Source organism: Diorhabda carinulata, chromosome 2 (assembly GCF_026250575.1).
Source record: "Diorhabda carinulata isolate Delta chromosome 2, icDioCari1.1, whole genome shotgun sequence".
Classification (NCBI taxonomy): domain Eukaryota; kingdom Metazoa; phylum Arthropoda; class Insecta; order Coleoptera; family Chrysomelidae; genus Diorhabda; species Diorhabda carinulata.
The window spans coordinates 1,900,753-1,914,316 of NC_079461.1; the positions used below are offsets into that span (position 1 = coordinate 1,900,753).

General features: G+C 29.8%; 3 protein-coding genes across 3 annotated transcripts; all 3 read left to right on the top strand.

Annotated features, from left to right (window-relative positions):
• Positions 1–858: 858 nt before the first annotated feature.
• LOC130904090 (protein spaetzle 4) lies at positions 859–6,005 on the top strand. Its single transcript, XM_057816647.1, has 4 exons — positions 859–1,141; positions 3,275–3,573; positions 3,673–4,149; positions 5,131–6,005. The coding sequence occupies exons 1-4, from the start codon at positions 1,115–1,117 to the stop codon at positions 5,465–5,467; spliced, it is 1,140 nt and encodes a 379-aa protein (XP_057672630.1). The 5' UTR covers positions 859–1,114; the 3' UTR covers positions 5,468–6,005.
• A 1,870-nt stretch (positions 6,006–7,875) lies between these two features.
• On the top strand, positions 7,876–11,583 carry LOC130904091 (serine protease persephone-like). Its single transcript, XM_057816649.1, has 6 exons — positions 7,876–8,094; positions 9,624–9,899; positions 10,060–10,151; positions 10,303–10,660; positions 11,067–11,224; positions 11,315–11,583. The coding sequence occupies exons 1-6, from the start codon at positions 8,007–8,009 to the stop codon at positions 11,474–11,476; spliced, it is 1,134 nt and encodes a 377-aa protein (XP_057672632.1). The 5' UTR covers positions 7,876–8,006; the 3' UTR covers positions 11,477–11,583.
• A 603-nt stretch (positions 11,584–12,186) lies between these two features.
• LOC130903692 (uncharacterized) lies at positions 12,187–12,744 on the top strand. Its single transcript, XM_057815922.1, has 2 exons — positions 12,187–12,231; positions 12,287–12,744. The coding sequence occupies exons 1-2, from the start codon at positions 12,226–12,228 to the stop codon at positions 12,683–12,685; spliced, it is 405 nt and encodes a 134-aa protein (XP_057671905.1). The 5' UTR covers positions 12,187–12,225; the 3' UTR covers positions 12,686–12,744.
• The last annotated feature ends 820 nt before the right edge of the window (positions 12,745–13,564 follow it).

Here is a 13,564-nt window from a genome sequence, read left to right on the forward strand (position 1 = left end):
TTCACACGCAGTATACAGAGTGGACAACGAAATTTTTCGTATTATTTGTAGGTAAACATAGAAAATGAGACGTTAAATTAAATACATCATCTATATTACGACGTAAAAAAAGTATTTTTTGGTTAATTCCACCAAACGTATTATTCAAAATCGATGACATATATCTACCAAGTCATACGCTTATTTCAAATCAATAAAATTCTTATAAATATTTCCATTTCACATATTTGGACATATTTGGTATCGTTTTTATTTGCTGTGTATCGCGCAAACAATAAAACGGACAAAAACTTTTGAGCGGTAGTGTAATTTTTGATAAATACAATCGCGCGCTCCTTGTATACGGAGGAGGAGACATTTGGCCCACTTCGCTTTACTTTTTCTTCTTCGACACATCGTTGTTGCCATCAGAAAGCAGAAAACCAGAGAAACCTCATTTAACTTTAACCAACACTACAAACAATGTATCGGATATAGCTGACCACACACGTCATTTATCTGTACGAGATGTTTCCGTTTTAGAAAAATTTTGTTTAGCGTCTTTTGAATCTACGTAAATATTTATTTCCAAAGCAATTATATAACCTCGAAATTAATAATCTTAAATATAAATAAACTCTAAACAAATTTATAAGAGTTATTATCTTTTCAACAGTTAAATATTCAAAAATGCATAGAAAATTCTTTGTAGTTTTAAAAAATATAAAAAAAAATTTCATTTTCTCTTTTTAAAAATACCAATTTTCTATATAATATCCCGCCGTAGTACAAAATATAAAATAACGTAAAATAAGTTGTATAGTGTGTGGCCTGCCAAATATATCACCATTCACTAAAGTGTTGGAACTAAAGTTCTTCAGTCTGAAGAGTTCCAACGCACACACGCTCGTATCGACAATTTTAGTTCTTCATTGGCACTGGTGACTGACTGGCCTCGAGCCGGCGTGTTTTTGTGTGAACGCTGCTAGTAGGTCGCGCTTTCAACTTTTTTTTCTGCGTTTTCTTCTATCATATATTTATATATTTGTCGTGGTTGTGCTTTTTTGGATATCCACAGCACGGAAATGCATAGACACAGGGAAAAATTACTGTTGGATATTTTTTGAAATGCAAGATGATACTTTGTTGTTTTGTATTACTGGTGAGTAACGAAAATTGGGTCAAAATTAAGAAACATTCGGTTGATAATAAAACGTTTTTATATATTACCATTCGATTTTTTCACACAATTAGTGAAACAGTTCAAGTTCTATTCAAGCTTTATTACACCTTTTTTTTGTTTTTTTTTAACAATACAAACATACTTTACTAATACAATCTCGTACACTTTTCAGTTTGTCTATGAAATAAAAATACATTCAAGTACAGTTGTGAAATAAAGATTTTTGAACCTTGTATTGATGAGCTTCATTTTTTGATAATTTTGTGCTAAATATTCACCAGAGTCTAAAAAATTATTCACATTTATTCAAAAACCCACATCTAGACCATGTGCGTAACTATTAACGGCAATATATTAAATATTATTATACAGGGAGTGGTATTACTGCGATTTTCAGTTGCCATACGAAATAAATGTATTAAAATTAGAAAAATATCTTTAAATACAAAAATTTCACTACAAATAGAAAGTGTATTTTAACATTTTCAAACTTTTCTCGTTTTTCTCATAGGGTTTTACAATATTATATGAACTAGTTCAAAAGATATAAGCAGTATTATTTTTTAACAACTAGTAGCATTGTACACATTCCATATAAAAAATCTAGTTACCCTCGGAGAAATTTTAATGTACCAAAAAATTTTGTACGCGCCCTGTATTTCATCACTATAACGATATGTCCTATTATAACACGTACTTTTAAAATTACGTTGACGTTTGACATAACCTGTCACTGTAACTTTCACAGCTAACATATATCAATTGCTCTCTCTTTATAATGTTTTTTTTTCAATACCCTATATATTGTATTTGGTACGTAGTTGTAAGTAACGGTTTTTTTTTTACTTTATATTGTGATAATGTTGCAAAAAACATACGCCCACTTACTATTCCATAAAATACGATTATTTTACCGTTTCTAATAACAATTAAATCAGAAGTAATAAATTACAAAGTTTCTTTTTTGCGATTAAAATCAACATAAATTTAAGGTTAAGAATAGCGCATAGTCGTAAACCCTCACTTACCTTTCTCTAAACGATCTTAATCCCATAAATTTATTATCTATGATGTTATACAGTATCAATACGAATTTTGATACTTTTTTAAAAAAAAAGAACAGATTCGAGCAAAAAGAAAATGGTCGAACTAAGTACTGGAATGTAGCGAAAGTAAATAGCAATTCAATGACTCAGCAGGAAAAGATTACCATGAAAGAATCGTTATGCGACGCCAGATAAAGTAGATGAATAAATTTGTCATTATAAAAGTTTCTCTAAGTGAAAACTGCAGGTGCATTCTTGATTAGTTCCAAGCAAAAACATCAAAATAATGAAATAAAATTCTCCCGCCATATTCATATCAAACATTTGACGGATGAAATTAAATGTTGCCAAATTTATGTATTAAGTAGTTGTACCATATAAAATATGTCTTAATATGTGGGTGTAACTTTTTATTCGTTGTAAGCAGTGCCACGTTGCCATGTTTATTTGTTTTTTTTTCTTATAATATTGTGTTTCTTTATGACGTTTCCCTTTTATAAAAACGAATTTTTTGTATTACTATCATCAAAATAGCTCATTTTTGAACGTTAATAGTAAAGAAGCTTAAGATATTTGGTATATAATTGTAATTTTTCGTTATACGAATTTACATATAAAAATAAGTTTGATACGAAATTTGATATACGTTACACATTATTGATTAAAGTTTAAATTTAACTAAAATATTAACGAGTGTTGTAGCGTTACTTTTTCGAGAGGGAAATCAAAATTGAGTGTCTAAAGATGATCAGGTGAAAGCAATAGTGTGTTTCTTGAATAAATAAAAACATAAAGTTAACCCAGTGACCGACATTTGTCGGCCAATGGACAGAAATCGTTAATTTGCTGGGAAAGTACAGTAACGGACTGGTACAAAATAAAAATTCGCGAATCATTATATATATTTGCTTAGTTCGTTAATAAACAATAGAAAATAAATATTTATCTATGGTAATAAAAAACGCTGCTTCTAAATGGCGCGTAAATACATGTTTAGAACTCAGCTTCAACTTTATCGATATTTTATTTCAAGTGAAGTTTGTGAAAAAAATTGATGTACTTTTAGTTGTACGCCCGTAGAAGTTTGGAATATGGGTATGACGCTGGTGGGGATCAAGCGACTTGCGGCCGACCTTACAGATCAGGCAAAATGTTTCGGCCGCCATGCGATTTATTGAAACAAGGATATTGCACTTCGGCGGGTAAAACCTACCCTTGGCAAGCAGTACGACGTTTCGTCAAAGATAACCAAGGACTCATGAGGCGGATGTACGGTGATCAGAGGCACGGGCATGTTCTCAGAACTGAATTTCAAGACGAACCCGAAATTTTAACACCAATTGAAAATAATTTGAGATATTCTAGGTATAGTATTAATTTAAACCGAAAAATCTGTTTTTATTTGGTCAAAAAATGAATAATAGATCGTTGTTAGATATAGATTTGGTGTTATTTTCTTTCCAGATATAATTTTGAAGGTGTAGAAAATGAATATAACGAGGTAGAGAGCGAGGCCAGGTTCCTTCGAGACGATCTATCAAACGATGACGTACTTAACACGAAATTTATATACTCGGAAGAACCAATCATATCGATCAAATTGGCCGGTTTGAAAACGGCGCCGCACTTTCGACAATCGACCGATCGTACCACGAAAAGTACTCCAACGAAAAAAACCGAAGATTTCACAACTACGGAAAATTATTCGGATAATCCTGACGTTACTACCACCACTGAATCAAGTTTCGAATCTACTACGTACATGATGAATGAAACTAGAGAAGATAGTACCGTTACTACTACTACTGGTACCAACGAAGAAGTTACTGCAGGGGAAAAATCCGACGAAAAGGAAAAGATGGCAGAAACTATGTTGTTTCAAGATTTAGATAACGAAGATTCGAAAAAAAAAGTACATGTCAACTATAATATGAAAGGAGTGTAAGTTTTTTTTTAACAAATCTTCTAGTATTTATTCTAAAAAATGATTTCATTTGAAAAATATTTTTCGATAAAAACAATTATTTATATTGAAATATCATAAAACTTGGCAACGCTGTGACTTGAACTATCGATGATAAAAATTATTTTTAGGAAAGAATATTATATAGTTCGAATGAAAATTCTTCACTTTTTTATAATTAAAAAGAATAATTAACACAAATATAATGATCTATATTAGTACTACTAGATATTTACTAATGCAATCGAAATTTCAACTGAATTGGCTTGTCATGATTAGTTGCTAGAGAGTAAATAAAAATAAATGAATTCAAACAATAATTATATGATATTATAGTTATATTATAGAAGTTTGCAATTAGATAAACAAATTAGGTGAATTTTATTATTGTGAATTTGCGAAAATCATGTTGAATCTTACTTTAAAAATGGACGAATCCAGAACGTTAACCACTTTGTTTTTATTTTTATGACACATCTCACTCATTACTGCAATTGCTAATGTCCGAATAACTTTTTCACACTAATAAACCCACTTTTTATATTTACTTACGATGTACTTTACGTTTTTAATATTTTCTAACATCACTTTTAACTTGAAAATGCATTTTTATAACTTAATGGCGTCATAAACGATTGCACATGGCGGCAACTTAAACCAAACTGAATTCACGTGATCCAGATCCACTATACCAATAACCAAAAAATTAATTGGTCTACAATGCTGTGTTGCCTAGTGTAACACTTCCTCAGAAATGTTTGGAAATAAATATTTTATAAGAAATTCTTTCTGATATTACATTTAGTGGTTATAAAATATGTTTATCAAAAACATACCTTTAAGATTGGTAATTTAATCTAGTCGTCAACTATAAATTTATTGATTTAATTTTTAAAAATAAAAATACACGTTACAAAATTTTTAGAAATTAAGTTCTGTCAAACTTATCGCTTTTTTAGGAACGCTTGTCCTGTCAGGGAAGAAGTAGTAGCTCCCTTTTGGGCGAATAATACTCGAGGCGAAGTTTTGGCCCTCCTAAACATGTACCCTTTCGAACAATACGTACACTGGGAAAAATGTACGTACGAACATAGACAAATGTATTGCAGGGACGGTTGTAGGTGTGAACAACAATACCGATTACACAGACTTTTAGCTTACGATCCTAGCAATGAGTGTCGCGGGATTTTTTCTGATTGGTTTAAATTTCCATCGTGTTGCGTTTGTAAATGTTACGATATGCCAGTGGAATTTAGAGTGACTTCTAGAAGTCCTAGATACCAAACTGGAAACTAAAACGAACTAAAACAATGGGAATAGGATAAATATTGGGGAAAAAATACGAGAAAAGCATTCAAAGTGTTGTACTGCTTCTTTTTTTTTACTTTATCGAAACGATTTCGGAAATTCTAACCTAAACAAGAATATTTCTAATTGTTTGATTTTGAGAATATTGATGCTACATGGATACCAACGTAAATAATTTTATATTCCCCTTTACACGAGCAACGATTTTACTTATACTTGACAAATCTAAAGTTTGTGTAGTCAATGTCAAAATTGTAAACTTAACCTAAAAGTTCATATTATCGAGATGTTATTATCATATTTGTCTTAGTTTTATCTGCATATTTAGATAAAAAACTTAAGGCTAGTGTTATTGTTAAAACTATTGTAAAAAGTACAATAATATATGAACAATCTAGTTTAAAATTGTTAATTACTCATATATTATTATTTGTTGCATTATTTTTATATTTATTTAAACTTTTTAATGTAAATACTCAAATAATTGTTTATATTATCTAATAAAATTTTTATGTTTTATAATAAAGTTGTTTTCAAATTTCAAATCCTTACCACAAAATAAAAAGATATTAAATTAGGCAACCAAATATACATATGAAGGAAAATGTCCAAGAAATGGAATAGGCAACCAAATATACATTGGAATTGGAATAACCCGGAAGTAGGAGAAGAGACAAATATGGACGAAGTTTGAATTGAAAATGTTGAAATGATATAAAAATTGGAATTAGGAAACAACATCAGTAATAGAAAATTACTGAGACTGGAGATAACAATTTGACAGAAGGGCTAAAACAAGGTAACTAAATGAATATATAAATCAAATAGAAACAGGAAATGACGATATTAGAGATGGGCATGAAATTTTTGGAAAAAAACTAAACCAGAACCTGTAGGGACTAGGATTTTTTAAAAAATATATATGAATGTATATAAATAAAAAAAAAGAAAGAAACTGTACTACAATAGGCAACCAAATATACATATGCATGAAACTGCCAATTGAACAATTGTGGATATACTTGCGTGAACGTACTAATGACGTACCTTACCTTCGGCGGCAAATTTGAAACTACGGTAATTTATAGCCTTTAGATTTCCATGAAAATTATGATATTTTGAAAAACGTAATAACACTATTAAAATAAGCAACTCTTTAAAATAGTGAAAATAAGTGAACTTGCGTACATGTGCAGGTCTTTGAGGTCGTACAACAAAAAATCTTTCCGTAGTAGTCGACATTTTAACTTTAATCCCTGTAAAATTACTAGTATATATGCAATTTAGTGGTGGTAGATTTTTACGAAAATAAGTATTACACAATTAAAAAAAAACTCTTCACCGAATCATTTGTAACAACAAGTACAACAGCGTTGCCAGTTGACGCATAATCACATTTCAATCTATAATTATAAACCTCAAATATTGGTAACATTGATTTTAGTACTACTTTAAGACAATAATCCCTTTTTGGGATGATATGCCTATTTTAACTAACATAATTTTTATGAAAATATGATAGTTTTGTATATAATTTAATGAGAGACATTTGACAACGTTGTAACTTATGCTAATACTAAAATGGAGGCTCTTCCGCGACCTTCTAAATTTGTCTGTGCTAATTCTCCCCTCTATATCTCTGGTGGGAATAAACTAAAATAGGCAACCAAATATACATAAAATTGTAATAACTTGGAAGTGGGGGAAAAAAATAAATATGGATGAAGTTTGAATTAACAAGAAAAATAAACGAAAATATGTACACTAAAATAGGCAATTCAATATACATATTAAGTAATTTCGAATGTACGATAGTCAAAGAAGTATGAGAATGGACTAAAATAGTAACCAGTCGTTACCCAAGATGTATCAACCATATATTATAATACTCTTATTTACATTGAGGATGATTTAAAAAATTGAAGGAGTAATAGATTTTTGTGTTTTCCATTAAAGTTGTTCAAGAAATTATACGAGGGTCAAAAGGTATTTAATTTAAATAATTGCCAACTTACTTTTCGATTCTAAAATCACAAATTTTTATCCGTATTGATGATATTTCGAAATATATATAATAAATTTCAATATTTTCTACTCAAAACATTCAGAAAAGTTATATAAAAAAAATTTTTTACATTAGAAAAGAAAGAGTGCAGAAACGATACGTCAAATCCAAAACAAATAAAAAAAAATGATTTTAACGAATGTATGTTGTACAATTGAACACTTATGCTCAATACACAAAAAAAAATAAATATTTAGTTTTTGTTCAGACACCGAAAAACGTTCATCTCGATCCTAACTGGTTCTTCGAATTTTGGATTTCCTAATAAACGATTAATCACGTTGTTAATGAGTATGCGCAATTATAAGTTTATTTAAAACCGAATCTTGCCATACAACTTTTGTTACTGACTATCCAGAAACAAGTTAACAGCCAACAGCGGAACGAATGTTAGTCGGTTGTGAATCCACATCAAGTCGATCTTGACAATGAACATGAAATTTTTTTAATTTGAAATTAGTGATGGAAAAACACATTTTGTTAGCGTTTTGTGTAGGAACAGTTATCTATGTATCCTGTCTAGCTTTCGAAGAATACGACAACTATGACGGTAGGTGTTTATTTTTTAGAGGAAGTTATACCGTGAACGAAAAAAATATTGTTAGTGAGGTTGCTGTAAGGTTATCTTATAACCGATTAAAAATAAATTTTTGGGAAAATTAAATCGCGTTGTTGGTTAAAATTGAAATATTTCACATTAATTATATATTTACTCATCATCGAAAGTCTTTATTATACAAGGTAGTGCGTTAATTCATAATATAATTGATTTTTTTTAACCTCCTTGAGAATTTCAGAAAAATGGTTATTTTCCAGCATAGAATTATATAATTAAATACTAATAACATTATTATAGATGCATATTATGACGATCGTGTCTTATTTATATTCATATAATGGCAAACAAAAGTGGTTGTGACTAAAATTGTTTCTTAGCAAATTTCGTTCTAATTATCTCTTGTTTTTGCTTTGATTTGACTCCCTATGAACAGTTTTAATGTAAACAAAACTCGAAGAAGATTATAGAAGCTATTGGTAGCTTGTTTATTAATCAAAACTGGTTTTAAGTCAACTGTGCCTCTTGAAAATCAAAAGATTAGTCCTCGGAAACTACAATAACCAAATTAGTCATTTATTTCAAGTAGTGCATTGACACTTATTTTTTTTATAACATAATGAAACGGTTTAAGAATTCAAAAAGCTCCATAAAGACATCGTGTTCAATAATTTTTTATTTTGAATGTATCGACGTGATTGTCTCAATCAGTTTTGGTTAGCAGACACAGCAGATTTTATCAGCTTTAAAACTAATTCGAAACATTACATTTTTAAGGTTAGAATTTCGCTTTTTTAATTTTGGAATTAAATTCAATTTTTATCTGATCTTAGTATTAGTTACCATGAAACTGATCTAAGAAATTTGATGACCAAAAAGAATCTTATTTCAATAATTTTTTGATGTTGATATATATTTTTATTTGTTTCATACTTATCTGTAAATTTGACCTGAAGGTCAATTTTAGCGCGACATATCTATACAGTATTTTTGTTTTATATAAACCATGAATGACATATTGACACAGAAATCCCAATAATTATACCTGGTGTTTGTATTATACTACTGTCTGTCTAAGTAAAAATATACGTTCTTCAGTATATAATAATTCATTACCTGTTACTTATTTGGGATGTTGCCATCCTAATTCACAAATGTAATGTTGGTTGCCTACTAACTGATCAACATTATAGAATGTATTAGGGGTCATCCATATATTACATCACATGTTATTGGAGAGGGAAAAACTATTGAAATTTACGAACTTCATCTACATTTATTTATAATTCTCGCTCACTATATTTTGAATGGGAGTTTTAAATAGGTTTAAGTTGTCGACGATTCCTCGCTTGATTTTTAAGCGAGACCATTGACAAGTGCTACCACATGCGCCGGCGCATTGACTTCAATATATTTCTACTGTTTACATGTGACAAGGGCGGGGGAAAGAGTTCAAAAGTCCTAAAATTCGTGTGACGTAATTTATGTATGGTCTCGTATACGTTTATTTTCATTTTTTCTAGTTGGAGACGAATGTCGCGCAGGCAACACTCGCGGTATATGCAAAAGCGTATCAAAATGTCCCGTTGCTTTAAATTCATTGAGAAAATTACACAAACATAATTTAAAGAGGTGTTTATGGGATAATTCTGACGAAATAGTTTGCTGCCCGGGCTCGGAAATAAGAGGCAACTCAAAAATAGAGTCTATAACGAATGGAGGAAATGACGATTCCGAAGAAACAACCACCACTCTAACGGAAGATAGACGACAATCTAATAAGAGGAAAGCCGAACAAGGTAAAAAAATATATTAGGTTTGTTTAATGTTAAGAACGGTTTCGATGTTCCTAGACCTCATCAGTATAACGTACATGCCTCTAATGTTCTCGATTTGATTACTATTAGCATGTACGCATATGCAACATTTTTTCCAGTGTATGTTTTTTGTCAATTTCAGCTTGTGATAACGTAAGAGGATCTTTAAAAGCAAATATCATATTTCATATAACAGATGGCGAAGATGCCAAAGAAAAAGAATATCCTCATATGGTAAGAAACATATAAATATGAAATCATATTTAAAGAAAAACGTTTTTGTTAAAATTTGAGGTTAAGTTCAAATTTGAGGTTAAATATCTTAGTTATATACACAGATTTTATGTCTATTTTAACTAATCACCCTGTATATATTTAAATTCAGGTAGCTCTAGGTTTCGAAGACGCTAATAACCCTGGGGAGATAGGGTGGAATTGCGGCGCCTCTTTAATATCATCAAAATTTCTTCTCACAGCGGCCCACTGTCTCGACAAGGCTGTCAAACCGACCAAAGCCCGTCTAGGTGTGACAAAACTCAATGACACTAATCACGTCGATATAGACATTCGTAATATTAAAATGCATGAAGATTATAATCCTTTATTAAAAGTTGGTGATATAGGTCTGGTAGAATTAGCAAAAGAAGTTACTTTTTCAAATCGTATCAAACCGGCTTGTTTATATACTAACGAGACTGATCCACTGGGGCTTCTGGTGACTGGATGGGGAAAAACGTCATTTTGTAAGTAATTTTTAAAAAATCTGGCAACAATGTATCGTATCTAATACATATCAAGATCAGTCTATTACCGACACGTTCTGGGTTAATGCGCAATTGTGTCATATTTGTGCGTTTTTATTTATCAAAATTCCAAATGGGACATCAAAATATTTATTTACAGCAAAAAAATGTCAATAGAAAAAATGAATGTATCAATAATAAAATAAATATACGAGTGGTATTTTCAAAATACTTTTCTATTTACAATTTCATTTGAAATAATATTCAAGATGGCCACGGTATGACATCACAAAACTTTGACAAGACTTCTTATTCATAACTTATAGATTGATGAGGTTACACTGCTTTTATAATAACAGTTATTGATAACGGTGATGGTAAATATGAAATTAATAACAAATTTTAGTTGAAGATGATAATAGAAGCAACATCTTACAAGTGGCGAAATTAGTTCCCGTTTCCGTGCCAGAATGTAATAATACCATTTTCTCTAGATCACTAGGAAGTAAAACAATTGATTCTAGTCAAATTTGTGCCTGGGGAAATACAAGCGACGCCTGCGGGGTAAGTAAAAAAGAAGAAGTAAATTCTTAACTATTTTCACATTAATTTTTTATTATCTCGTATAAAAAACCACTTTTTTGTTTATATTAGGGTGATTCTGGTGGTCCATTGCAAATAAAAGATAGAGATGTTTACTCAATTGTTGGTATAGTGTCGTATGGTTCCGCATGTGGAGGAAGTGTTCCTGGTGTTTATACAAGAGTATCAAAGTACTTAGACTGGATTGAAAAATACGTGTGGCCACGCTTTTAATGAATTAGTTATTAGTTTTCTTACGTGTCATTATTTAAAATGTAATTTGTATATTTATTCTTCATAATTAAAGTGTACAGCTGATTTAAATAAATTTTTTTAAACAATCTGTATTTCAATACATTTGTTCCAAGCCAAAACGTAATTAATAAAGGGGTTAATTCGTTGCAAATACTGTCAAACTTCAAATTGCTTTGTGGATATACCCAAACAAAGTTAAGACTTTCATTATACAAAAAGTAAAAACAAGAAATTATTTATTTGAAAACTAAGTCAATATTTGTAATCTGTGAATAAAATGTTCATGATTTTTCTACTAGAATTGCCATAATATTAATAACCTAATTTAAATATAATATTAAAACTTACGATTGTGTTTTCTTGCAAAAATAACAAACATTTCACTAAAACAAAATGATTTGAACTAAAAAGATGTTTAAAATGTTGACATGTACGTAGGTGTAATCACCAACTAATATTTGGATGAAAAAGAAGAGTCATATTAGTAACTGGTTACATTTAATAGATGTAGAAGAATTATTAAATGTATAAATAAACTTGTAATACATAATTTTCCTATCTTCACCTCTTGTTTTATTTTATTACACAATTATACCCCACCTATTTTCTCAATTGATAAAATAAAATGTGAAATAGCCATCGTATAATCGATAAATATCTCAATAAAAAAGAAGAATTAGGTTAGTTTTTTAGTAATATTATACATAAGCGGTGTTAGTGTAGTTAATATGATTGTATGAATAAAACTATTCATTTATTATACTGAGTAAAACATTTTCTTTGTTGTAGGATAAAATGACATGTCCTCTATGTAACAGACGTCTAAAATTAAAACAAATAAATTTAACCGAGGCGGTTTATTTATGTACAGATTTAACATGTTCATATCCCGTTAATAACCAATGTTACATAGTCAAACGAAACTTGGAAAATTTACAAAAAATATCGAAATATTCCACCATTTCAACGGTATCTAACTCAAATTCTCCTCATGGAAATATCACCGATGTTGATAACGATTTAGATATAGACGAATTAGTATCTGAGACACTTACCAATTTGAATTATTCCAGAGAAAATGTTCATAAAAATTTAGATACGAAAAAATTTGAGACTAGTGTGGGCAAGATTGAAGATACAACTTATGATGCAGATTTAGAAGAGTTTATTAATGGGTTAACTAATTGAGGGTAGTGTATAAGAAATATGTAAATATATAGGAAATATATATAAAATTGTTTTTTCTATTTATTTTTTGATCATTTAGGACGGATCAAATTTTCAGGATGTTTTTTAACTTCTCTAATTTTAGTGTGAAAAATAGGGTTCCAATAAAACAGAAACAGTATATAGTGGACCCCAGGTAATCCAATAAACATTTTGTTGGATTATAGCGTCCTCCCTATAGTTAGAATTTTTCTAGAAAATAGTACCTTGTAATCAGACAAATTACAAATCCAATAATATTCTAAATGTTATACACATGAACTCAGAAGTACAAATCAAACTTCATATTTATGTGAAGTTTGGTGAAACAAATAGCTTAATTTTTATTATGGAATTGTCATTAATGCTTTAGAATTTACAAAAAATATTTTAAGAGGTATGAAAAAATGAATTTGTTTTCTGTTAAACATTGTTGAAACTTGAGATTAAAACTTCATCCCTTAGTAGAAGTTTGAAGTGGGATACACCATTCTCTTCAGCATATTGCAATGCCAGCTCAAAGGCGTTATTTGAATAGTAATTGTAATTATTTCGTCTTAATTTTCCTAATCTATTGTTATATAACTATCAATCACTTTTATAATTTCTTTGTTAGACATATTATGGAAAATATTCTCTTTATCAATGTAATAATTGTTATTTTGATACGTCTTTCAAAGTAGGTTTTTTAAAATCTTCCTTCACAAACTGAATATGTTGATCCATGGGTTGATTCAGTGCAGTGTAGTTTGGCAGAAGAAATATCGCAGTAAGCATTTGTTCTCAGCTCTTCAGATAGAAAACTGGAAAGTTATTGCAGCCATTTCCTAACTTCTGGTACGAAGCATCCAAAAATAGGTT